We start from the raw sequence: 27,585 nt of genomic DNA, 5'->3' as shown, positions 1-27,585 counted from the left end.
GCAAAAGTATAATGTATCTTTAGAAACCCAAGCAGTGGTGAAGAAAATCACAAAGGAAAGAACACATCATGATGAAGCAAAGAGGGTAGGAATGTCTTTCTGGATTTTTTTTTTTAAACTGAATTAAAGTTCCAAGTTCCAAATGTATCTCCTTGTGTTCTACATCATACTCACCTTGATAAATTCATCAAAGCTGATCTTCCCATCTTTGTCCAGATCGCCAGTAGCCATCAGGTTTTCTGCAATTTCTCTTATTCTGTACCCAGGCAGAGGCAAGCAGGCAGCCTTAAACAAGTCATTCAACTCATTGCAGCTGATGTACCCATTGCCATCAGTGTCTGTAATGCAAACAGCACAGTGAAGTTTCAGGGACGTTCAAGCACAGTCTTTAGAGGTAGAGAAGAATAAGGGAAGTGAGGGAATTGGGGGGGGCATTCAAGGTTGAGTCCTGACCCTCAAGAGTCACAGTGTCACAAGAGGCATGTTGCTACTATATATGGGCTTTGGCATCACTTTCAACATTCACAGTTAAAGAGTCAGAATTTCAAAACAGAGGCTCTGGCAACAGAATCTGAAGGAACTCTCTGGAAACTCTTAAGTAAACCATAGGTTTAGTGATAAAAAGTAAGAGAAAATGTGTCACAGGAAACCAATGAAAACAGACGAGACAGAAAGGACGACCCATAGGGACTAACTCCAGACAAAAGCTATGGGTCAAAAAGTCACTCTTCCATGTTTTGATACAGAAAGAAGTGATTTCCTTGAAGCAGATCTTTTAAAATTAAGTTTCCTTTAACCAACCCCACTGGTCCCCTGTCACTGATGCTGTTTGGCCCATGTCACCATTTCATCGAATCTGTTCCAAAGCTACTCAATAGAGAAAAGAACTGTGCAACTAAGGTACCAGGTCTACTCACCAACTTTGGCAAAAGCCTCTCTGAGCTCCATCATTTCCTCATCGGATACCGATCCTCTGGCCATTTTTTCACTTCTTTATGTAACAGCTCTGGGGAGGAGAAGAACACAGGAATGACTTTTGTGTACCCTCAGTTTTGTACCATGTTCAGAAGCAAATCCCATTTATTAGATAAAGAAGTGCTCTTCTGCATTGCCTATGATTTCCCTCTGACTTTCCAAAATGTAAGTCAAAAACAGGCTTCCTCTCAACCCTCCCTGTGGTGGTGTCCAAGGACAGCCCCCAACAATTTCTCCCTTCCCTGTGGAAATAGTCTCCTCACATCCAGAGATAGAGTTTATTTCCCTTCACTTGAATCTGGGCTGATCTTGTGATTGTTTTGACTGTTGGAAGATGGTAGAAGCAATGTCTATGCCAGGAAGCCTAGCTTCCTTCCTTTTGGAATGCTCAATCCTGGGACACTCCCCCTTGATGCTGTGAGATGTTCAAGGCACACAAAGGAGCCAGCAGAAAAGAACCAGGTGTTCTGCTTGCTGAGCTCCCTGATGTGGCCTCCTTGGACCTCTGGCCCATTTGAGCTCTCAGATGATCACGGTCCCAGCCAGCATCACAAAAAACAGAACTGCCCAGCTCTGCTCAGTTAACCAGTAGAATAGAGAGAGATGACAAATCACAACATTTTGGAGTAGTTTGTTACACAGAAATATATAACTAAAATGCGTAACTTTTATGTAAATGTCTTTTTTTTAAAAAAATTATTTTTAGTTGTAGTTGGACACAATACCCTCTATTTATTTTTATGTAGTGCTGAGGATTGAACCCAGAACCTAGCACATGCTAGGCAAGCACTCTACTGCTGAGCCACATGTAAATGTCTTTTTAGAGTTATCGTTGCAATCATATTTAAAATGAATATGTTTGGCAAAGATGAAAATTACATTTTATAAATTTGAAAGGGGTCAATCAAAGTTCTCTACATCTTTGGAGATTGAAAAAAAGGAAGCTGACCCTCTAATAATTCATATAAGGGAATCGGAGGCACTTTCTCAGAAAAGCTGGTCTTGCTGAAAAACATGCTGGTTGGTGTTTGAGCAATTTCCCATTCGCTGTGCATCATTGCTGCCCTCTAGGGGCTGGAGAGAGAACGAAACAAAAGATGGATTATGTTCTTCAAACTCCTTGGTAATCCACACATACACCAGTATGTTTCAATAGGAGTTCTACTGAAGCTTACAGGATTTCCTGGTGGGGAGGATACAGTATTTCTAAATATAATTATATTTTGAACATTTTAGTAAATATATCAATTTTGGGGGTAGGGTGTGGTACCAGGGGTTAAACCCAGGGGTGCTCTACCACTGAGCTACATCCTCAGCCCTTTTTAATTTTTAATTTGAGACATTGTCTCACTAAGTTGCCCAGGCTGACCTCAAACTTGCCATCCTGCCTCAGCCTCCCAAGTTGCTGGGATAACAGGCATGTAACACTGAGCATGGATATATATATATATATATATATATATATATATATATATATATCATTTTTTTTCACCAAAATATTTAAGATTGATGATGGTATTTTTCCAATTAATTTCCCTTTTTATATTTTCATATCATTCTACAACCTTGTACTTGTTCTCAAGGACAATCAACAGCCACACAGAAAAGGGAAACTGTCTTAACACTGAAATCTATAGGTCAAATTGAATTATACACAGTTTTGCAGATCCACATCCATTGTCCACCAATTGCCAGGGGAAAATGTCAGTGCTTTCAAACTTTTGTTTCCCCAAGTAACCCTTTGTTAACATAAACCTTACATGTGAACACCTGCACCACCACCACCAAAAAAAAAAAAAAAGAAGAAGAAGAAGAAGAAGAATCTTTGGTTGAAAAACTCCCCTGCATGGCATCTCTTCTCTCCTTGTCATCTTATTCATCTGTGGGAACTCCAGGGCGCAGGATTTGGAAAGTCAAAGAATTATGTTGCTATATTTCAATTTATTTTAGAATCCAGTTTTGTTTTTAATAAAAATTTTTATTGTTTTATTTGTCTTATACATCTAAGAAGGTATTGGTCCATTGGGTTTGCTGAAGGAAGACAGAAACTATTGAGGGCTTAACTATACAAACAAATCCATCTCATCCTCACATCACAGTAACTCCCAAGAGACACAAACTGACTGACTTTTCTTCTTCCCTCCCTCTCTTCCTCCCTACTTTCTCTTTTCTCCTTCTCCTTTTTCTTTTTCTTTTTCTGACTCCTTCCTCCTCTCCCTTTCTCTTTCTTTCTTTTCTTCTCTCTACATCTTTCTCCAAAAAAAAATAATAATTTGAATCAATTTACAAAACATATCCAAATCCAATTATATGAAACCAATTATGTGCTGTAACTGGTGAGTGGGAAAGTAAGCCTAGGTGAAATATGAGGGCCGGAGGAAGTATAATACTGAAAATGCACGCCCAAGACCTCCCTCAACTTGCTGGAAGTTGTGCTGAAAATCGAGCCTGGGTTCTCTGGAAGTGGATGCAGTTATTACCAGTTATACAGCTCACCCCATCTATAGAAGACAAACCAATTGATTTTCTTAGGATAGCAGAACCCACGTCTGATAGCAAAATCTTTACTCAGGCATTAACAAAATGGCTCTGTGGGATTCAGCAAACACAGTTTTACGTTTCTTGTAATGTCCCTCTATGTAGGCTAATGGCTTGGATTTGTATATTTCATTTTATTGAGCAGGAAATAGAAGCTCAGAAAAAAAGTTAAGATGCATATCTCAGATCATACAGGTAGGAGGGGAGCAGTCCAGACTCTAGTTCTGAAATCTCCTCTCTCCCCCCCAAGGCTGCCTACTCAACTCCACACCTTCAGATTCTGGTTAGACTCTTGACCACTCATTCATTCATTCAGCAACTATTCAATAAGCATCTAGAATTCGCATAGGCCCATGGGAGACTGAAAACCTTCCACACAATCTAGCCAACGAAACTCATGCTTACATGTGTTAGAAAGTTCAAGGGTTCTGTTTTTAGAAATTAATATATAAGCTGGGCACAGTGGCAGATCAGGAGGATCGTGAGTTCAAGGTCAGCCTCAGCAACTTAGTGAGGCCCTAAGCAACTCAGCAAGACTCTTTTTCTAAGCAAAATATTAAAAAGGGCTGGACATGTGGCTCAATGGTTAAGTGCCCCTGGGTTCAATCACAGGTATCAAATTAAAAAAATAAAAAGAAATTAATATGTAACTTTGTATCCTGTACTAATGGTCCTATCCGACTTGGTTTGGTTCTCCTTACATGTGCATGAAGAACAGGATCTCCCTCCCCTTACTGTAGCAAGGCCTGGTGCTAAAATCTGGTCTATAGCCCTACAGCTGGCTGGCCCTTCTTATTTTTAAGCATCTTAATTCCTCTCAATTCATGAGTGTTTATGGGATTATGAGACAAATTCATGCAGTTAGCACACAATTTATGAATGCTTACTATAAGCCAAGCCCTGTTCTTTGTTTAAAGTGGGGTGTGTCTATGCTGACCCAGTAAGCTGCCCTAAAAGCAAGAAACAATGCTAAAAGTAAGGCAGATAAACAGGATCTCCGAATCCAAACCTGGTCCTATTCTTTGACTTAAGAGAGTTAGATTTTAGAGCAGTGAAAGAGATCAGTGAGAAATACAAGGATAGGCAGGGAACAAGGCTGCTTGTTTTAGTGTTAAAACAGGGCCAGGGAAGAAATAAAAGAATTACAGTGTTGAATAAAATAAAAGAAATCTTAAAAAAAAAAATATATGGAAAGATCATGGTATGCAGGGTGTGATGGCACACACCTATAATTCCTGCAGCTTAGGAGGCTGAGGTAGGAGGATCACAGGTTCTAAGCCAGCTTCAGCAATTTAGTGAGGTTGTAAGCAACTTACTGAGACCCAGTCTCAAAATGAAAAATAAAAAGGGCTGGGTGTGGCTCAGTGGTTAAGCGCCTCTGTGTTCAATCCTGGTACAAAAAAAGACCATGGTATACTGAGAAATTACAGAAAATATTTCACTGTAAAAATCACATGGCCATTCAAATAACAGACTTCAGAAGGAAAAAAAGAAAGGTTATTTTAAAACCAGTGACTTTTAAAAACACAGCCCGTAGATCAAGAATAAAAACCTTAGCATCTGCGACAACATTTTCCTAAGAGATTTAACTTGGGGAAGCCAAATAATGAGAATGTTTTCATATTTTAAAAAACCCAAAGTTTTCAGCAATTTAATAGCTAAAGCAAGAGGAAAGAGGGTTGAGCTGTGCATGAACTACAGAAGGAATGGTCAACAGTGGAAGTGGTGGAGACAGTGTTTGCTTCTGCTGGACCCAAATAGACATGTGGACAGTCTCTTTCATCCTCACAATGAGCAGGAGGTTCTGGAAACACAACCTAATTTGTAGAGACAGAAAGAACCTCAGAAATAATTTATTACAGCCCTCTAATTTTATAGCTAAGAAAACTGAAGGTGCACTGAGTTGAAAAGCCTTAACCTCATACATGGTTATAAGCCCCCAGACAATGTGTATAATTTGATCCGGGTTTATAAATGCAGTTACTGATGAATGGAGTAGGAAGAAGATGGCGCTACCAGTGAGAGGGCCATTGAAGTCCAGAACTAAGGACAGGACCCTTTAAATAACTGAATGAGTGTACAAAATGACAGCATTTTCCCAAAACAAAGGTTAAGGAAGAGGACATAATTAGCATAAAAACATGCAGATCAGGGCATTTCTTTTTGGGGGGTGTGGGGGGCAAGTACCAGCAATTGAACTCAGGAGCACTCAACCACTGAGCCACATCCCAGCCCAATTTTGTATTTTATTTAGAGACAGGGTCTTACTGAGTTGCTTAGAGCCTTGCTTTTGCTGAGGCTGTGTTTGCACTCTCAATCCTCCTGCCTCAGACTCCCAAGATGCTGGGATTACAGGCAGGCACCACTGCCAGCTAGATCAGAGCATTTCTAAAGGGATGTTGCTGAGCTTAGAATAATATACATGGTCTCTGTGTTTGCCTGGCAAAAACACACCCATTTGAACTCATGCGTGTTTGAGGGTATGGGTTATGATTATGTTGATAAGGTTCATAAGGATATCTGGTGAGGTTTTCAGTTTTGCAAATACTGGCAGCAGTATTGGGGCATGAGGAGGGATTTGGAAACTAAAAAAAGGAGCTGAAGAAGACATGTGTCTCTCAGAGGATGAATGAATGCTTTCATTAGTTCTGCTTTACTGCCCCTGCATTGACCATGGCCTTATTTTATTTTATTTTTGTTGCTGGGGATTGAGCCTAGGACCTCACATATGCTAAGCACGTGCTCTATCACTGAACTATAACCCAGATCCCAGCCCTTTTTAATGACAGCATCATCTAAGTATGCCCTGCCAGGAACCATTTGAAGGTCTTTGTAAATCAGGAGTAAGTTTTGGAACTTTGTTTCTGAATCACTGCCCAAGTCATAAATCTAAGAAGACAAATCATTCATCTAGGTCACGTCTAGCTGCTAGTTTTTCTGTTCGTTCTTAAATTTATTAAATCAATAGTCGTAGAATCCCAAGACATTTGGGCAAAGAAACTACTGGCTGTTCATTTATTTAAATTTATAGGATTATTTTAAAAATCTTAAGACAATCAAATAACTCTCCCAAGACACAAAAGCCACAAATTCTCTTCATTCTTTTAAGTCAGTGAGATTTGAATCTCTGTTTAAAGATAGCCGGTATTTCCCAGAGCAGTCATAAAAGGGAATTTCTGACAATACTATCATGAAAGTACTTGACTCAGTTCCCTGAAGTCTCCATTCAGAAACCATTTGTAGGAGTTTACTACTGACCACAGTGCTGAAGAATCTGCAAAAGGAAATACATCTTCTAAAGTAAATGCACAAATGTGAATGGAATGTTTTGAGTTCTGGAACTGATCATAAAAGAAGCAGAAACAGCGGGAAGGTGGCCTGGCCACAGTGAGATGCTCATGGGCCACAATCGTTTCTGAAAGGTGGTAGCAACTGTGCTAGTTGGTATTGTGACTCGGAATCATGATACCCAATTATGTAACCCACTGGAATCAGAGGGCATCTGTAACCTGGCATCACATCACCAAGGGACTCTTTTGAATGTGCCCCACTTTTCTTGCAACTGAACTCAGCAATTAAAGTAAAACTGGATACTCAGGACTCAAATTCCTAGCCTACCTCAGTAATTTCAGTGCACATACAATGGGGAGGTTATACAATTTCCAGACACCTCAAGGAAACTAAGAGTTATCCAAAACATGTCATCTAGAACAATATAGAGTATTGTGGTAGCGTATGGAGACTAAGTAAATGGAAAATAAAGATGTAAGATTCTAAAAGAAAATAAAATACTCATTTTTTTAAAAAAAAGCGGTTATGATGAAACTGTATAAGGAAAAAACTTTGCTTTTAATCAATCCTGTACCCCACCACCTGGCATTTTACAAAATAGACCACCTTAATGGGTCTAACTTTGAGAATGTAGTAATTTGCAATATGTATTTGGGATACCATTTCTCTGTGGAACAGGTATGATTAACTTTTACACAAAGGATGATTCTGAAAATACATTTTAAAATGACTTTCAGAAATCAAATAATTATAAATGGCCTCTAACACAGATGGCCACTTAAGGAGACTTTTATGGATCCTTTTATCAAGTTAAAATCTCCTCCCCATTTGTCTTTTTCTCTTCCTGCAAATACACTGATTCTCCCAAGGGCTGCTCCAGGGTACAGAATTCTTATCTCTGTAGTCTGTGATGCAAAGGCCACAGAGAGGAGGGATGGGAAAGGCCATTCACAGGACAGATTCAGTGGCTCTCCTCTGACACTCTCAGGCCATGCAAACACTCAGAGGAAGCCAGCAGGCCAGATTACTCCAAACTTGATTATCCTGACATTGCTCTGGAAGCCTCTGTTGTTTGCACACTCAGCTAGGGGGCTTCTGAAGCTATGTAGAGGCAGCACCAGGAGCCCAGCTCTGTCAGTAACTGAGAGGTTCTCCCCTCCTCGCCTCCTCTCCTCAGCATACTCCTGAGACCTCTGTTTTCTGCCAAGTTGCCCAAACCCACTTCCTCAAGCAGAGGGGATACTCCAAACTGGGGTGTGGGGACACCTCTGTGTCTTAGTCCTGCTCTCTTAGCTGCCAGGCTACAAAGCACGATACTTCTGGTACAATCTTGAAAATCCACAGCTACCCTTCATTTCACATTTCACCACCAAGACTTTAAGATCCATACTTTACTGAAAACTCAGGGTATTCCAAATACAACTTTTCAAAGAGTTGAATGTTATCGAAGACTAGCTGGTTATTCACTATTGCACAATTGCCTCAATATTTAAAGTCATTCACACCTCCTTTTACTTCACCTATGTGTCTATGTGAAAATGGTTATGGTTAATGTTATGGTTAACCAATTGCTAAGGTTGATGGGAGTGAGAGGTGACAAACAGGCAGGACACAGAGACTGCGGTCTCATGAAGCCCACAGCTCAATGTCAAGTTTCAAATGCAACATGTAGATTATAGGTAATTTATTGCAAAATGGTTAATACAATGAAAAATCTTCTCAAGATTTTTTGAAAAATGAAGCAAAAAAATAAATATCTATGAATAGAAGAAAAAAGACTAGATGAGATAATCCCACAGAAGCTTATTGAAAATATTAAATGTCTAAATCGGCATCTGTAATAAAGATATTGGGAAATTAATACACTGAAGACCTCCAAATGGACCCAAATGAAAATAACTAGCAGGGAGTAAAGTGCTCCTCTTAGCCGTCAGGAGATCTAGGCTGTGACCTGTCTATGGAACTTCAGGCTCCATCTTGTTCTCTCTGCCCGGGTTCCCTCATCCATACACAGAGAAAAGTCCCTTCCACCTTAAAAGTTCCAAAAACTTATTCAGTAGCTGACCAGTGTATGTACAAATTAGAGTAAGGTTAGGGATTATTGCAAATGATCCTAGAAATAGGTGCACATGCCCTTAGCAACTGTGGCTGTGGCCCCAAGGTGTCTTTAGGGGAAGTGAACAGGAGGAGGGGCCCCTCCCAGCCCCCTCCCCGACTCCCTCCCATCCTGGCTCCTAGGGGTGGGGCTCTGTTCCTGCTCTTTCCTCAGCAGCACAGCACAGAAGGATCTGTCCAGGTGCATCCTCCTCAAGGACCCAGGTGGGGGCCCGAAGCACTTAACACAAGGCTCAGCTGCTCAGCCCAGAGCAATTTTCCTAACAGTATGTGGCAACCTGTTTTCTGAGATGTCACCGCACAGTTTAAGATGTGCTGATCCAGTTCACTCCTAGTATCTAGGCAAGACAGTGCACAAACTGTCCCAGAAAGAGAGTCATCTGCTCCTTTCTTAAAAATAGCCAAATAAGGAAGCTCTACAGACTCGCTGGTGTCTCATATCCCTACCTTGAAACCTAAATCTTTTCTGATATGATTAAAACTCCCTCATTCTTGGGACTATTCTCAGAGGGAATTATAGGAGCTCTTCAATTCATAAAAATTTCATCACCTGCCTTGGGGATTGCCATCAGGGTTTTTGTTTTTGTTTAAGGGATCATTTTCCAAATCTTTTTTTTTTTTTTTTTTTTTTTTTTTTGGTTTTCTTGGCTATCTTCTGAGTCAATTCCAACTTCCTTAAATAATGAACACAAGAGTAACAAAGTCATAGTATAGCCATTATGGAAAACACTATGGGGATTCCTGTAAAAGTTAAAAGTAGAACTAATATAGAATACAACAATCCCACTACTGTGTGTATATCCAAAGTACATGAAATTAGTATGCTGAGACATATGCATTCCAAGAAATGGAAACAACCTAAGTATCCATCAACTGATGAACAGATAAAGAAAATAAGGCATGAGGCATAAACACAATGGAATATTCAGTCTTTTTTTCTAAAAAAAAAAAAAAGGAATTTGCCAGATGCAGTTGGCACACAGCTCTAATATCAGCAACTCAGAAGGTAGACTGCAAGAGGATGGCAAGTTCAAGACCAGCCTTGGCAATTAAGTGAAACCCTATCTCAAAATAGAAATAAAAAGGGTCGAGGATGTACAGCACCCCTGGATTTAATCCCCAGTACAAATTAGAGAGGAAAAAAATTCTATCAGTTGTAAGAATATAGATGAACTTGAAGCACATTATGTTTAAGTTATCTTATTGAAGTTGAGAATAGAATGGTGGTGGTTGGTGGGGGAATGGCCGCTGGGTACAATGTTACTGGAAGACAGCAGGAAGAAGTTCAAGAGGTCTGTTGTACAGCCTGGTGAGTACTGTAATAATGATATATTATATTCCTGAAAAATGCTGGGAGAATGAATATAATGTATTCTCCCCCCCAAAATGTTAACTATGTGAGGTAATGCATTTGTCCATTACCTGGATTAACCATTCTACAATGAATATATACTTCAAAATATTGTGTTGTCCATGATAAACATATACAATTATATATGTCAGTTTAAAAAAAAATCAATAAATTTTTGGGGGAAGGCAATTAGGAAAAAAAAACAATAAGAACAACAACAAAAAATTATAACAGAAAATCTACTTATTTGGAGTAGTAGAAATTGGGTTACAGGTATTAGGGGATTCTGTATACTATGTTTGTAACTTTTTTTAACTCTAAAGTTATTCCAATACGAACTGTTTATATGAAAAAAAAAAAAAGGAATAAAAGAGCCATTCATTGTAGAGGTAGAGTCTCATCTGAATGTTATTTGCATATCATTCCCTGGACCATGAAATTCATCTTCCCATAATGCTAGATGTCTGCCACTAAGCAAATCCATACATTTGTATATTTACTCCTTCAGCAGACATCTGCCAAATATATATTATATGTCTGGTCTTGTGTTAGATGTTGAGAATACAAAGATGAGAAATGGCACTGGCCTGTTATGTCAGGGAGAGACCTTGATCACTGGAATACAGGGGGGCTTTTTAGATCTACCAGGAGAGGTAAGAATAGCTCTCCTGTGGAAAGCCAAAGCCCAGAGGAAGTGACATTTGACCTAGTACTATGGTTTGAATATGTGTTCCAAATTCGTGTATTGGAAACCTGATCCCCAATGCAACAGTGTTGACAGGTGGGGCCTGCTGGAAGGTGCTTAGGCAAAGCCCTGATGAATCTCCTGCTGCTGTATGGTAGGACTGTGTTGCTTGTGAAAGCGAGTTGGGCCTTCCTGCCCTCTCTTGCTTGTGCTCTCTTTCTTCTGTCATGGAATAATGCAACAAGAAGGCTGTGGCTCCTTACCCTTAGACCTCCTGGCCTCCAAAACCAGAAGAAATCAATCTCTGTTCTTTAGGAATTTCTTAAGCAGGCATTCTGCTTAAACGGTGTAAAATGGATTTTAATAGATAAGTGGGAGACTGCTGGAAGATCAATCGGCTTTCTTCTTTAGGTATGGGGAATTATTAATCCATCTTCTCTCCATAGAAAGCCTATCTATTTGGAGTCAGTGAAAACAGTAGCTAAGGGACAAATGAGAAGAGCAGCTGGATGATAGTGATAGCCGCTGATGTTTGCTGAGTGGTTTCTCTGTGATAAATGTTTTCTATGCATCATCATCACATTTAATTCTTGCCACAGTCCTACGAAGTCTTGTTATTATTTCCACTTTATAGATGAAGGAACTGAGGGTAAATAACTGGGTCACATACTTCTGCCTTTCCTAGTGCCTCTGGCCACTAGATCCATCACTATTACCGACGTCTGAATGGTAGTCAGGTGCTTACCACTGAGCTACGATTCCTGGCTACCATTCCTTTATCTCAAAGTTCTGCCTTTCTCCTGGGTTACTCAAAAGGATTTTCTAAAACTCCTCATATTAGTTAGAGTTACTGATTAGGAAGATTTTACTTGAGACCAGAGCTCCTTTAAAAAGTTCTAGATGTCTCTTTAGTTCCTCAACATCTTAAAGGAAGTATTAAGAAGAGCCAGGTCACCACCAGGCTTTTGAGTTTTTCTGTTGTGTGCCGTCTCACTCTGGGGGAGACCAGGGTTCTCTTTATTGGTGACCTTCACACCTCAGTCATCCACTCCTGTCTCATAAAGCACTTGCCTTGTTCTTGGTACTGAAAATACAAAGAGGAAGAGCAAAGACTCCTTGGCCTTGAGGGGCGGGCACACAGTCTAGTGAAAGAAAATGTTCACACAAATGAAAGACAACATTATCGTGAGTACTTTAAAGACACCTGCATTGGGGTGCTCTAGGAGCGCAAGAGAAGGAAGCACTTAATTATGCCTGGGATGGGAAGGGAAGGAGAGAAAAGCTTTCCAGAGAAGGCGATGGATGCCGGCCATTAAGCTGCACCTTAGGAAATCAGTAAGAGTTTTCCCAGTAGACACAATGGAAAGGAGTATTCCAGGCAGAAGAAATAGCTCTAAAAAGCAAGGAGAGACAATTGCAGGTTGGGTGAGGCTGAAGCCAGGGAGGCAGGAGGCAGAACTCCAGCAGAGGCGGCTGGGGGTGCCAGTGCCTCTCGGGCTTTGTTCACTGCACCCGTGCAAGAGATAGGAAGCAGACATTACCAGGATCCTGTCTAGAGCCACTTTGGTTTCTGTGTACCTTGCTTCCTCCTTATGTCACTGGCGAAGTCAAGAGGGAACTGGAGATGTTAAAGATGGGAAAATAGGGCCCTAGGGAGTGAAGTTACTCCCCAAAGTCTCACAGTGAGTCAGTAGCTTGTCCACAAAGAGAAGTAGAGCCACCAGGATGGTAGTTTGGTTCAGTCAAGTCAAGAGAATAACATGTCAATTAGCATCTTAAGGATCTAAAGTTTAAAAAATAAACAAACCTAAAAAAAAAAAAACTTGCATGGTTTATGGAAGAAAGGGAGGGAGCGGGGGAATGAGGAAGAGAGGGAGGGAAGTAAGAGTACAAGTAAAATTAAAATTTCAGAGAAACAGAACTTTTACAAAACTTTCCTGGGGAAGAACTTCAATTTCCACTATGAATTATATGATATAGTAGAGTCACCACCTGAAAATCACACTTAATTGTGCATATATTATGTGGGGGAGGGGTGACTGTAAATCTAGATTTCATGTCCATGTTCTATCTCCAAAAGTTCTTGGCCAGGCTGTTCTGGTTCTTCTACCATATTTCTCATCCAGAGCCCAGGAAGTTCCCACAGACATGGCGGAACTGGTACATGATACCAGAAGCCAACAGCATGGGTATTAGTGGGTGTCATGTTCATTGGTTAAAGGGTTCTGGGCTCAGCCTTGCTTGAGACACTGACAGTGGAAAGTACCTTTTAGCAGTTGAGGAAGTGGGGCCAGGGTGAAAAAATGTACAGCAATTTTAAGAAAATCCCAGCCACATCCATCTTGAGTCATGAGAAGCAAAGCAGTCTTTGGGTATCTGCAGTGAAGGGCAGTGCTGTACCTCCCCCTCAGGGGCACCAGTGCTCAGGAACTGGTTCTGCTACCCTGTGCTTTACTTCTACCTGCTCTTCCACTCCCTAAGTCTCCAGGCATTTTTATCCATTGTAAAGTTTGAGCTGAAAAAATAGACAATGTAGAATGCACCTTGGTATATTAGCAATGGGAAACAGAAGCTTCTACTTATTTGTGTTGAGGGTGAGTACTGGGGATTAAACCAAGGGGTGCTCTACCACTGAGCCACACTCACAGCCCTTTTTGCTTTTTATTTTGAGACAGGGTGTCCCTAAGTTGCCCAGGCTGCCTGGAACTTGCAATCCTCCTGCCTTAGCCTCCCGAGTCTCTGAGAGTACATGCATACACCATTGAGTCTGGTTGGCTTCTATCAGATTCTTAATAATGTAATCTCATTTTCAATAGGCTCCTTGGGGATGTTCCTTTAGAATCTCAAGTAACAAGCTCACTTTGGCGGGGAGGAGGAAGGAGCTACAGATAAATTAAGGCAGGAAATTTATATTAAATTGATGGAATATACTTGACTTTTTAAAGTTTTTTTTTTTTGTACTGGGGATTGAACTCAGGGGTGCTTAATTACTGAGCCACATCCCTAGCAATGCCCCCCATTTTTAAAAAAATTTTAGACAGGATGTTGCTAAATTACCTAGGGCCTTGATAAGTTGCTGAGGCTGGATTAGAACTCGTGATCCTCCTGCCTCAGCCTCCCAAGCTTCTGGGATTACAGGTATACACCAGCATGCATGGCTACCTTGATTTTTCTTTTTTAAAGTCACAGTTGGTTGGCAAATATTTACCAGTACCAATTCACAGTGAGATTTTCAATGACCAAAAAGACTTAAGTGGCTAAACAGCCTATTCAAATACCTTCATAATTGGTTATTTTAAAATCTTCAAGCATTTATTTGTTTTTCAAACATGTCTGGTATGCCAGCAGCCCCATCAAAGGTAAAGATGGGATCTCTTGCTAACAGAAATTCGGCCTTAGGAACAATCATACAATTCTCAGTTGTGGAAAGGAATATTCAGATGTATCATCAGGAGGCATCTAGTGGGGAAGTCAGAGGATACAATGCAGTTTAAATAGACATGATTTGCACTTTTAAGAAACTGCTCACATAAAATGGAAAAGAGGCAAGGAGTGAATCTTGACTCTGCCAGTTACTGACTCTGTGACCTTAGACAAGTCTTAACCCTCCAGGAACCTGTTTGGTCATCTGTGATAAGAAGATAACGATACCAACTTTACATAGATAACTATTTGTGGAAAGAAAAGAACAACGATATTTCAAATGCTTGGCATAACAACCAGCAAATGTAATAGGTGGACACACAGGCTGAGGACGTGGGAAAATGGACCAAGGACACACCCAGTGAGTAGTGAGTAGTTGCCTCATTTTACAGATAAGAAATCTGAGTCTCAAAAGTTCAAAAGTCTTGCTTAGTCTCCACGTCTGAAAAAGACCGGCATATGAATCCAGATCTGACTCCATTTGCTTCACTTTATACTACATCTGTCTCTTTCATGCATAGGAACTGCAGACCCTCAGCTTTTAAAACCTGTAAAAGCATACGTTTAAAAAAAAACGTGTACTTTAAAAAAGCTAACATTCATAGAATATTGGAGGGAGAATCAAGACATTGAAAGTGCAAGAGGGTGGGGGTCAGGGAGGAAAATCATGCGGTCATCACCAGTCAGGAGAACTGTCACAGCTGTGGTTTTCAGTGGTCACAGGTAAGAAACAGAATTAGTGGTATTCTGATGAAAAGTCAACGTGAAAGACAACTAGGGAGGGGAAAGATCTGAAAAGGACCTTCGAGGTGCCCATCATATTCCATCTTTCGAATGGAGAAATTTTAAAAAAAAGTTTATAAACCATTGGAAATGGTGTCGAAGGGTCAATTTGCATTTTTAAGATGAAGAAAGGATACTCAACAAAGCAAAATACATACATGTTCATTTTTTTTTTCCCTTTCTTTTTGTGTTCATTACCTAGTCTTCTCCATAAGGAATTTATAGCCCATTTTCCTTCTTCAAACTGGTCCTTCTGGTGAAGGGAAATGAGAATCATTTAAACAAAATGTTTGGGATTAGAAATTGTTCAGATTTTATAGTTTTTCAGATTCTGGAATATTTGCAAAGAACCTAACTCAAATATCTGAAATCACAAATGCTCCAAAAGCCCCAAATTTTGAGCATTATGTTAGTATTTTAAAAAAAGTTTTGAACTTCAGAGCATTTCAGATTTCAGGTTTGGGGATTAAGGTGTTCAGCCTGGATGAGCCAACGATGTCAAGGAGACACAAAAAACCTATATTTTGGGGCTTGGGCTGTAGCTCAGTGGTAAAGTGCTTGCCTCGCATGTGTGAGGCACTGGATTCAATCCTCAGCACCACATAAAAATAAATAAAAATACTGTATATTCATCTACAACTAATTAAATATTTTTTTAAAAAAACTATATTTTTCCAGGTGTGGTGGCACATGCCTGTAATTCCAGCAGCTTGGGAAGCTAAGGCAGGAGTTCAAAGCCAGCCTTAGCAATTTAGTGAGGCCCTAGGCAACTTTGGGACACCCTGTGTCAAAACAAAAAATTAAAAGGGCTAAGGATGTGGCTCAATGGTTAAGTGCTACTGGGTTCAATCTCTGGTACCAAACAAACAAAAACAAAAAAGAAATCTCTATTTTACAATGTTCCAACTGAGGTTAATGAAAACACGCTTCTAATCCTAAATTTTGTCTGAGGATGGCAAACAGAGAAAAACATGCAAATTTACACAAATACATTTATGCAGCTCTTTACACATTTGCATTCACAGCTTGGATAAATTTTAGAAACCACTACTAACTTTTAGTGATCAGGGACCAAAATGCAGAGTATTATTTAAATGCAAGTCATTATTTCATTAATTCACTTCCCTCTAGAAAGTGTAACCAGAGTAAAAAGGAAAACAAATTATCTGGAAGATACAATTCACATGCCTAATTCATCTGCCTAACAAAATTGGTATCTTGCGGTCTGCTGTAGAGAATGTAATCTCGTTTCCACTTTAGCTCAGCAATGGGAGGTATAAATGTAAAAAAAAAAAAAAAAGAGTAAAAAGGAAGGTGTGAAGGTGTGTGTGTGTGTGTGTGTGTGTGAGAGAGAGAGAGAGAGAGAGAGAGAGAGAGAGAGAGAGAATGACACTTGTCCATCTGTCCATATAACCAGCAGTAGACTAAAAGAAGAATCAATGCTGCAACCACAGAACTGTGGTTTTGCTAGTTCCTCAATTTAACAGCTTAGCTTTTCCTTCCGCCAGAAAAACAACTGACCATATTTGAGAAATAGTCTCCGTGTAGCTTGTAAGTGGGACTGACACCGCCCTGGCTCTGAAGTTGAGCAAAACTTTATTTTAACTTAGTATGTGGGTTACTTTTTATCTCTATTCTTCCACTCACAATTAAAATGACCTTTTATTCTTTCAGTTTTTAGAACACTTATATTTGGCCATTTACTGTGCAATGACAGATAGATGTACTTGGGTATAAATGAAAAACTGTTTGATTTATTCATGACTATGGGTCACAACAGACTAGAAAATGTAAATGCCATTTGACTAAAATTATGCTAAACTTCAAGGATGAAGATCCTTTTAAAGCCTTTGAGAGTGGAAGTCACGTTTTATGACACATTCAAGGCCTACAAGTTAGTAAAACTCAAATACTGAGTCAAGTGCATTGAAGGACCAAGTGGTGCTACTGTTGGTGCTCCTCCTGCTACTGCTGCCAACCCAGAATAGTCTGTCTCATAGAAGCAATGACATATGAATGCACTTCTTTGGGGACATTATTACTATTTGAACTCAACTTGAGGAGTTTGGCCCACATAAGCATCATGGTTTACTGCCTGTTTATTCCAGAAGGTTGCCCTAGAATTCGATAGGTGATGTCACACTGACTCAACTGTAGAAAATTAAATAATTCAGGTGTGGCGGTGCATGTCTGTAACCCCAGCAACTCAGGAGGTTGAAGCAGGAAGATTACAAGTTCAAGGCCAGCCTCAGCAACTTCTGGTGACCCTGTCTCAAAATAAAAAATAGAAAGGGCTGGAAGTGTAACTAACATGGTTAAAGCACTTAGAAAAAGTGCCCAACTCAAAGCAGGTAGCGTGGTAAGTATGAGCTGTTATTATTTGGGCAATAAATTGAAACTCCTCTCCCACCTGTTGCTTACAGTATTTTACAAGATGAAGTGATTATGCAATTGCTGGGAAGACTAATGTAATAGTTGAAATTGACAAACCAAAACAACGGGAAGAGTCTCTGGTATAAGACAGGAAGTGGAATCAGAAGGGAACTGAGGAAAGGGACAAGGAGATGCTAACTGGAGGGGGATTCCCTAAGAGACAAGCATCTAATCAGGAGGAAACATTGGGATTTTAAAATGTAAACACAAAGAAGCATCGATGCTTTTGATTTAAGAAGTACATTTCCATCCGGCAAAATATTTGAAACTCTTCAAATTTGTGACACTGACTATTTTTATATTTTGATGAACCCTAATTCTAAGTTTAATTTCTGTAGTTCTCAGAATGGTATAATTTCACTGGATATTTGTGAGCTGGGAAACTACCAAAACTACCCCCTTCCCCATCAAAAACAAAAAAAACACAACAACTCTAGAGAGACAAATTAATCCAAATGATGTTACTCTGCTATAAAATCTGCTATTAGTCCTAAAGTCCACCATCTTTATAATCTGACTTCATAATCTTCTGGCTCTTCATAAATATAATCTTCTGAGCATATTTCTTAATTTTATTTTACCCAACCTGATTTTAAAGTGTGTTTTCCGTCTCTCCTGTACTCTTGTACTCTCCTGTATTCTTTCTTAAATTTCTTGAGCTCAGTGTTCATTTGATGCCTTGAGCTTTGGCAAAGATGAAGCATGTTAGACAAAAACAAGAAGTTGCCTTGAGAATTTTTTAAAGATAACCCAAAGAGACTAAGTAGAAATTATTGATACTTGTTCTTGTGCTCTTTGTCATCAAAGCCTATTACTGGGTACATAGTTTTTGTAAGAATAGCTAATTTTTAGCTTAATAAAACTATTTACACTAAAACGATGAGGTTATAATTTTTCCTGTATGCCAAGGTACTGTATAATTCTTTTAATTTTCTCCTCTTTATTTCTCTTTTTTCTTTCTTTTGTCTCAAACCCATAGCTTTGTACATGCTAGACATGAGCTCTACCACCAAACTATACCACCGGCCCTATTTTATAAATTCTTAAAACTCTTGAGCTCAATGTCCATTTGATGCCTTGAGGCTAGAAAGTAGAATAGTGCTTTGGCAAAGATGAAGCATGTTAGACAAAACTCATTCAATGACAGCTGTGTCTTCCATCATAGCAATCACTGTGGGAGCTCAGTAGCTAGAAGTCAAATCAAAGACTTCCATGCATATGTAACAAGCTGATAAAAAGTACTTGTGACAAATGTTCATTTCAATAAATATCATTAGCACCTACACTGTGCCAGAAGACAGAGAAAATATTATAGTTATACTAAGATAAATGTACCAAGCAAACTCACACGCACACACACCCATTAGTTGGGGGATGGGGGGTGGGTAGAGACAATAGGGAAGACCACTGAAGGGGTATGTTTCTGGAAGTGAGCCTTGAAAAATGATCAGAAATGTTACTGATAAAGGTGGAAAAAGCAATTAAAGAAACAGTTGGAGTGAAAAGGAGTGAAAGAGTATAGAACTTTCCAGTGGCTTGTGGTCTGGTGCTGAATGTGGGTAGGCACACGGGGGGAGGGGAGAGCCACAGCAGAAGGAAGTGACAAGAAATAAGGTTGGGGAAGTGGGTTAAGGCAAGTTTGTGAAGGCAAAAATTTTTTTAGTAGAGTTTTTCATTAATAAGATACTTCTTTGTTCTATTATGATATGAAATCTGCAATGATATCTATTTATAAAAATGAAAATGTTTCTGGATTTCTTATAAATACCTTCTCTTTCTGTTTCTGTTTCTGTCTCCTCTTTCTCCCTCCCTACCTCTCAAAACCAAGTGCCAAGACTTCTTTGGTCAGTTTCAGTAATGAAAGTCTGTACTCCTCTACACCTGGAGTAAGCATGCTGCACAATGAAGAGAGGCTCTGGGAACTGATATAGGGAGCCCAGAGCTTGAAATCCTGGCCACTGTCCAACAGTGACCTGGGGTCAGCTCCTTTAAGAGCTAAGCCCATTCCTCATCTCTAAAAAGGTAGTTGAGAAGATTCAACAAGGTCATACACCAAGAGCAGATGCACACACTAAGGCCTTATAAATATCAAGGATTACCATTATGGTCAGCCCTCCACATTCATGGGTTCTGCATCCACGGATTTCACCAACTTCAGATCGCAAGTCTTCTAAAAAGAACTTGCATCTGTATTGAACATGTGGAGATTTTTTTTTTCTTATCACTGTTGCCTAGATAATACAATATAGCAACTATTTACATAGCATTTACAATGCATTAGGTATCATAAGCAATCTAGAGATGATTTAAATCACACAGGAGGATGTGTAGGTTCTACGCAAATACCATGCAATTTTATATAAAGGTCTGGAGCATCCAGAGATTTGGGAGTCCACATAGGTCCTTTTCCTGTCCTAACATCAATGCACACATTTGAATGAGACTTTACTTGTTGACTTTCCCTTCCACAGAGGGTTCAGAGATAGAATTATAAATGAAGTTAAAACACTGAAATTGTTTCTCTCATTAATGATTGTTTCAAGGCATAATTTGCAAAGAAGATAAAAATTTTAAATGCTACAGAGAAAAACATCCCTGGGATTGCTAATGAAATGTCCTCCCAAACACCTGTCCATTCTACCATAGCAATTTCTTCAAAAGGCAAAGGATGTAGCTGATTCGCCCTTTCCTTACTTTACTGGGGTGAGAGGGAATAAAAAGAAGAGATACCTTATAGCATACCAGTTTGATGCTTTGGCAATATAAACTTGATTTGAATTAAATTTTTTATATTCCTTCCCAAATATAAAAAAAGTGCTGACATTCCTTTATGTCCTAATTTATATTCTTCTTCTTCTTTTTAGTTACAATAAGAGAGCATAGTGTTTAATCTTTTCTGAGGTTTAAACTTCTGGCAATCCCACATGTTTTCTAGTTTACTACGACTCAGATGAGATGTACAAAATGATATTGATGGTCACATTTTGCAATGTAACCAGAATTTCACATTTATAAGTAAATGGTAAATTCCATTCAAATTTTCCTGCAGACATTCTTTCAGCAATTTTGCCTAGTCACTTAAAGAATTATGATAATTCTTGACAGATTCAAAATTGAGATGTGTGTGGATAAGCCACTTCTTTCTGTTTACAGAGAGTTTTTTAAAAAGTTGCCCAGAGGGAGTAATTATGGAAAACAAGTTACTCGATTAAGAAACATTGGGTTTTGATAAGTATGCTGATTAATGCATCCATTTCCAGTCTCTATAGCTTTTATGTTTATCATCTGTCAAAGGTTCTTAGGTTTATTTGATACTGACAAATAAAAGCTGATGCTACAAAATGCAAAATATCCATGCTCAGTGAAGTTTCTGGAATGAATATCCCAAATCAACTGTATAAGAATAATCTATTGTAATAGAAGGCTTTGCTCCAGAATCTCACTGAGTGTTCATTTGTATGGCCATAAATATTAACAAATAATTCAGACTAGTTGACAAAAACAGTATAATTTAGCAACAAAAATTGCTTTTATTTTTAGAGAATAAAGGGAGAGGAGAAGACCTCTAATTCTGTGTGGTTATTAAGCACACCCATTAAAAAACCCTTGCTGCCAAAAATCATTCAAATAACTTGTATCACATTTGGTAACATATGACCTGAGATGTTAATATAGCCACTAAAGTATCATAAAGAAGGTTTTTTTGTTTGTTTGTTTTAGAAAAACAGAACCACAGGAGCTAAAATTAACCTACCCCCATTAGGCTAATGAGCAGTGCAATCCAAATGATCAATATGCACTTTCCTGAAAATGTTTTAAAGTAGATAAAATCACAGTAAATAGCCTTCCTGAAATAAAGCAATGGATATAAATCAGAACATGGTTTGGTTTTAAAAGGGGAGAAAAAAACCCCTCATAGTTTGGGGGCAGTGATAAACTGCAGATAAACTTTGAGAAGAGCCCAATTCAAAGAGCAAATGGTCCCCATCCTGGGCACCACACAATGTGGCTGCAGACTTCCTGAGCAGTTCAGGAGGCAGGGTACACAGAGGACTCAGTAGACAGGTGCTCAGATCTCCCCTGGAGGCCGAAGCCACAATCCCCAGAAACAGCCCAACAACCTCACAAGCAGTTACAAAGGACAAAAGGACATGAACAAAATTTACCTTGTAGAAGAACTCCTTGTTCGTCCTGGTGTGTGACCAGAAACCCCCTTCTTTCTGAACTGCAGTACAGCTTTGTCAAGCCCGGGTGTGTGGTCACAAGGCAGGAAGTGACTAGAGTGACAAATCATCAGCCAGGAAAGAAATAGATTTTGTCTTTATAAGGACATTTTACTTAACTTTTTTTTTTCATGTCCCCTCCCCCTAAAATAATCACCTGACAGAACAGGTCACACTAAATGCGGATGTTCTACCACTTCCTCTGCAGCACTTTTCTATCTCCTTCTCTTCCTTTTTCTTCCAGCTGACTCTTAAGTGAGCCCTGGACTACTTAAGCCTTTCTGATCGCAGATAGCAAATGAAGGCCAGCCAGCTACCTTGACTTTTTTGACTGAGCCTAGTTACAAAAGTAAAGCCCAGGTGTTTACCTACTTACAGCAGAGTTAGCAAATTATTCATTTCTACTGAAAGCACCAAGGAAAAATGTGGCCGAACACCTGAGATAAAGCGAAAGGGATTTCCTTGGGAAAGCCCCGCCCCGGCTGAAACCAAAGCCCTCTTGAGTCCCCTAACAATGATCTTATTGGTACCAAAAAAAAACCAAAAAACAGAATGATCTCTTTAAGAGAAGGACCTGAAAAGCAAAGGTTACTATATTATTTACGCATTCTTTTATTTATAGCACACCTATGTGCTAAGGATCTCTTTAACCCAATTAAAGATTTCAATTATTTAGATGTTCCCTATAAAGAACAACAGATCACACAGGCAGTTGCTACCATTAAATGGGTAGCTTCATACAGACCAGATTTTTTTTTTTAAATGCAGATTTTATAAACTTAGCAGGGTTGTGAGGGAAGCTTCATTCTATGTCCAAATCCCAGATGCTTCTCTTGAGGACAAATTCTTATCTTCAAATGGAAAATCTTCATGTGCTCATGTTGGTTGTAAAAACTGTGTAACACCTTGACTTAATATTAAGCATAGTCTACACATTGCCCAGAAACTATGTAGTAAATCTGCTGTTTAGCAATGAGGATATACCATCTGGCTGGGTTCCCAAGTCAGATGGGTAGTTGAAGGTATCTGATTACTCTATAAGGACCCATGCTTTTGCTAGGAGCCACGGACCCTGTCAAGACCAGTTGGGGGGCTGCCCTTAGACTACTTTGCTTTTTGGATTTCTTCTCTAGAAAATTCCTGCTTTTGACCTCAAATGCTAAACCAAACTGTTCTGACTTATCTTCTCCATTAGCCAGTGGTGTAGAGATGTTTACGTGGAAGTACACAGGGACTATCTAGGGGAAGACAGTGGGGAGAACAAGGGGAATGCTGGAAATCCAGTCCATTTTTTTATATGGTTCTAGACAGAGAGCAATGGTTCCCCAGGGAAGACTAAGGAGGTGAATGAGAACCTGTTTTCTCTGCAGCATAATTACTCCCAATGAATAAGTTATAGAAAGGATTTAGGAAGCTCCTGAATTCTTTCAGGAAATCAGAGGAACACCCATGTGTCACCTTCACAGGACTGGTCCTACTACAAAGCAGCAAAATGCTGGTGGGATCCACTCTGTGGAAACTCCTCATTCAGGGTCCTTTAGAGGACTCTGCATGGTGTCTTAATGGCCTGAAGGGTGAAGTTGTGGGGACTACAGATCTCCCTCATCTTGTTCCACATTCTTGTGATCTCAGGATAGAATGAGGGTCCAACAGTCATGCTTCATCAACAGGAACAGATAAGCAGATCATTTACCTGGGAGAGGGAAAGCAGCAGCATTCTGTATCTACTGGTGCCCAGTCATCTGAGACCCAAGGAATCTACAAAGAAGAGCAAAACATATTTGTGCATTTGGGTTCCAGCAGCGTGCGAGTGCCTATCAGAACTGTTGGCTGACAAAGAAGGCACAATCACCGATCTCAGAGAGAACAAAGTCCTGTGAGAAGAAAAGCATGTAAGCAAATAAATGACATCTATAAGAGAGGACTCTATAAGTGATAAGATGCAGATGCAGATTTGAGCAGAGTTGACATTTGAAGATAATCAAACACACCTAGCTATATGACTAGCAGATGGTTCAAGTGAAAAGAAAGATTTAGGATTTCAAACAATGTTTAGCTTGTCAAAGATGAAAGCCATTGAATTGGGTGTTGCTTACAAGCAGCCAGGGGACAGAGTATCAGCTCGACTCTGACTCCACATCATCTGGCTGCCCTCAGCCACATCCGGGCCTTCACCATTTTGAGCCCCGCCCCATCCCTCAATCTTAATCTCATTATCTGCCTCTTAGTGGTGTAAACCTACCTAGAGCAGACAGTTGCTTAGGTCTTAGATGCAGACTTTTTCTGAGAAGAATATTTAGTCATGGCTGGTGTTTTAAATAGCTTGTGCACTGTGATCATAAACCGAAGACTGGCTTTGGTTTTAGAGTTGTTTTTAGGTTCTCTATAGGGAGCTCATACCATCATGGCCTGCACCCAGAGTAGAAATCTCCACAAGATTCTACTGCCATCTCTCCCACTTCTCCACTGGCCTCTGCTTTTCCTTCCTTACATTCCTCTTGTGCCCCCGTGACTTCATGCCACCCCCACGGCTTGTTCCAAAGTCCCAATTTCAGTCCCAAATACTAGGTCACCCTACTCTCCAGTCTCTGAATGTTGCCGAAGAAGGTCACAGAAACAGGCTTGGACTTCTGTAAATTCAAGCTGATGAACTTCGTCTTGCTTCCCAGAAATACTTTTATTCAGTTTCATTAATTTCAGAGAGCAGGCGTCCTCAGCCTGGGACCCACAGATGCTTAAATCACATGTATAATGACGCATACATGAACAAAGGGCCAACGTATTTATTCATCACCCTTTTAAGAAATCACTGACCCCAAAAGGTTGGGCACCTAAAGTCTGTCCTCATGCCTCAATCTTCTCCATCCTTCTACAAACTTTCCTGGTCCAAGATGCCTCTGGTGCCTCTTACTCACTGAGAAGAGCCAAATGATGTGGTGGGCACCTCCTTATCTAGCACCTTCCAGGCTCACAAGATCCACCATCCCTCCCCTTCTAGAAGGGTTCTTCCTTCTCCTGAGGTCACCGGTTCCTCCTTATGGTCTTAATCTTACCTTCTACTTCCTTAGAAGCCTTGTGCCATTAATTATCTAATGTTTTTCTAGCTCCTCTACCTCTCCCCACTTCCTCTTCCTCACTTTCAGGACAAACTCCTGGCTCTTCTCTACTGCCCCCAACACACAATGGGCTGGGGATGAAGACAGCAGAGATGGACACAGTCCCTGGCTTGCTAGAATGTCCACATAGTCGAGGACATAGACATATAGAAAGGCCAAATGCCAGCAGTCTGCTCAGAACCATAACAGATGGAGAGTGGACGGCCAATGTGAACGCACAGTTCCAACTCCCACTGGGGGCCCAGGAGGCGTGCCACATGAGCAAGGGAGGGCATGGTTGGGTGTAGATACCGGACCAGCCGCTTAGGTCATACCCCAGCTCTACTGTTCTTTTTTTTTTTTTTAAATATTTTTTGGTTGTAGATGGACACATTATTTTATGTACTTATCATTATGTGGTGCTGAGGATCGAACCCAGTACCTCCCACATGCCAGGCAAGCACTCTACCACTGGGCCACAACCCCAGCACAACCAGCTCTACTGTTGTAATAGTCATGTGACCTTGGGCAAATTATTTAATTTCACTGGCTTCAGGTCCTCATTTAAAAAGAGGACTGACACATGTGAGAACTGAGCACCTGCCACATAGTAACCACTATGTGAGTGTGAACTAGTCTTTGAATGTTTATACCAGGCTCTGGACTAGACCCCTCACATACATGATTTCATTTATTCCTCACAACAACTCTAGGAATTAGATATTATTTTTGGATTTTCTTCCATTTTCAAATAATAGCCTTACTGAAAAGATTCATATTCCATGAAATTCACCCTTTAAAACTACACAATTTGGTGGGTTTTATCATTAACAGAATTGTGCAACCATTACACTATGTAACTTTGGAATGCTTTCATCATCCCAAGAAGAAACTCTGTACCCATTACCAGTTACTTTCCTCTACCCCCATTTCCCAAATTCTCAGCCATAGGCAACCACTAATTAACTTTCTCACTCTGTAGAGTGGCCTATTCTAGACATTGCATCAAATGGAATCACAGAAACATGATCTTTCATGACTAGCTTCTTCCATGTAGCATGTTTTCAAGGCCCATGTGTTAGAACTTTGCTCCTTTTTATAGAAGAACATACCACATTATATCATTGTTCCACTGGCTGATGGCCATTTTGATTGTGCCTACTTTTTTAATATTATGACTAATGGTGCTATGAACATTTGTATAGACATATGCTTTCAATAATATATGATTTCAATAATTTTTTAATGAAGGTAATACAAGTACATAGTTTGGAAAGTCAGATATTACTCCAAGGGTCATTATGAAACAATAGCCTCCTGACAACACCCTCTTCACCTGATTCTCCAGAAACAGCCATTTTCAATAGCTTTAGCTAGTTCTTCTGCTGTTTAGCTCCACATTTCTAGATTCTATGCTTATACTATATATAGGTTATTTGGATATATATACACACGTAGATAATAAGCAATACTTATATAATTAATATTTCTACTTCCTGCTCAGGAGATAAAGATCTGACCCTCAGCCACCCAGTAACATGTACACACTAATCCTCCTTCCATTCTCCAAAATGGTTTATAACATCTTTTAAATTAAATCATCATTCAGCTTTTACAATGATCAAAATACTCACAATTGAATTACGTAGTACACTACATTTTTTGTATCTTTTTTGTTTGTTTTTATGTACTTACTACTAACACTGGACCAAATTTTTGAACAGAGCTCAAAGAAATAAACACTTGCTCTTTCCCACTTTGGAAAGAATGCCCTCTGGAGATTTCTGACTTCCTATCTGGTACTGTCCAGTTGCCATCTAGAATCTTCCTTCATCCTCATCCTGGGAAGCCCCTTTGTACCCTGCTGGGCTTATCTCCTGTTTCTGAACCACATCCCTTCTACTTCCTCGGTCTACTTCCTTGTTTCAATAAGCACATCCTCTAGTAGATTCCTGAGAAACAATATCTGGGACATAAATTTCTTGAGACATTTTACACCTGAAAGCATATGGAGTCTCCCCCCTCTTCTTAGAAGCCCACACTTCTAGGAAGTCATCTTCTCTCAAAATTTTGAAGAAATTATCCCAGTGTGTTCTGGGTTGCAGCGTTGTGGCTGAAAAGTCCCGAGGCCATTCCCACTCCTATGCATGTCATTTTGGTTTTCTTTCTAGAACTGCTTAGGATTTTTTTTCTTTATGCCTGGTGTTCTGAAATGTTTTGCTGACGTGTCTTTGTGCATGTCTGTTTGCCTCCACTGTGCTAGGTACTCAAGGGTCTCTTTTCATCTGGAAATTCAAGTCTTTTGGTTCTGGGGAAATTCTCTGTTTTCTATGTACTTTCCCTGGCATTATTACATTTATTTGCATATTGTACCTCTTGGGTTAATGCTCTAGTTTCCTTTTTTTTCCCTCTTATTTGCTGCCTCTTGGCCTTCCTATTCTACTGCCAGAAGTTTTCGACATTTTCTTTAAAATTTCTACTGAATGTTTTATTTCTGCCATTATTATTGAAATTTCTCAGTCCATTTTGTGCTGCGGTGACAGAATTCCACAGACGGTGTAACCTGTAAAGAACAAAAAACCCATTGGCTTATATTTTGAGCGATTCAGAATTCCTAGGTTATAATGCCAGCACCTGGCATGGGCCTTTGGGCTGTGTCATCACATGGCGGAA

General features: G+C 39.8%; 1 protein-coding gene across 2 annotated transcripts in view; it reads right to left on the bottom strand.

Moving 5' to 3' along the window:
* Positions 1 to 27,585, bottom strand: part of Lcp1 (lymphocyte cytosolic protein 1) — a 78,781-nt gene that overhangs the window by 31,508 nt on the left and 19,688 nt on the right. For both annotated transcript variants that reach the window (XM_046454108.2, XM_058582579.1), the window contains exons 2-5: positions 23,511 to 23,575; positions 21,761 to 21,871; positions 918 to 1,006; positions 175 to 338 (exon numbers count right to left, since the gene is read on the bottom strand). In XM_046454108.2, coding sequence (XP_046310064.1) covers positions 175 to 338; positions 918 to 981 — 228 coding nt within the window. In that variant the 5' untranslated portion in view covers positions 982 to 1,006; positions 21,761 to 21,871; positions 23,511 to 23,575. The remainder of the gene's footprint in view (positions 1 to 174; positions 339 to 917; positions 1,007 to 21,760; positions 21,872 to 23,510; positions 23,576 to 27,585) is intronic.

This window comes from Marmota monax, unplaced genomic scaffold (assembly GCF_021218885.2).
Source record: "Marmota monax isolate L192 unplaced genomic scaffold, Marmota_monax_Labrador192_F-V1.1 WCK01_AAM20220418_F8-fsc00011, whole genome shotgun sequence".
Lineage (NCBI taxonomy): Eukaryota > Metazoa > Chordata > Mammalia > Rodentia > Sciuridae > Marmota > Marmota monax.
Note: the sequence above shows the minus strand (reverse complement) of the source record. Positions and strands in the feature narration are given on the sequence as shown.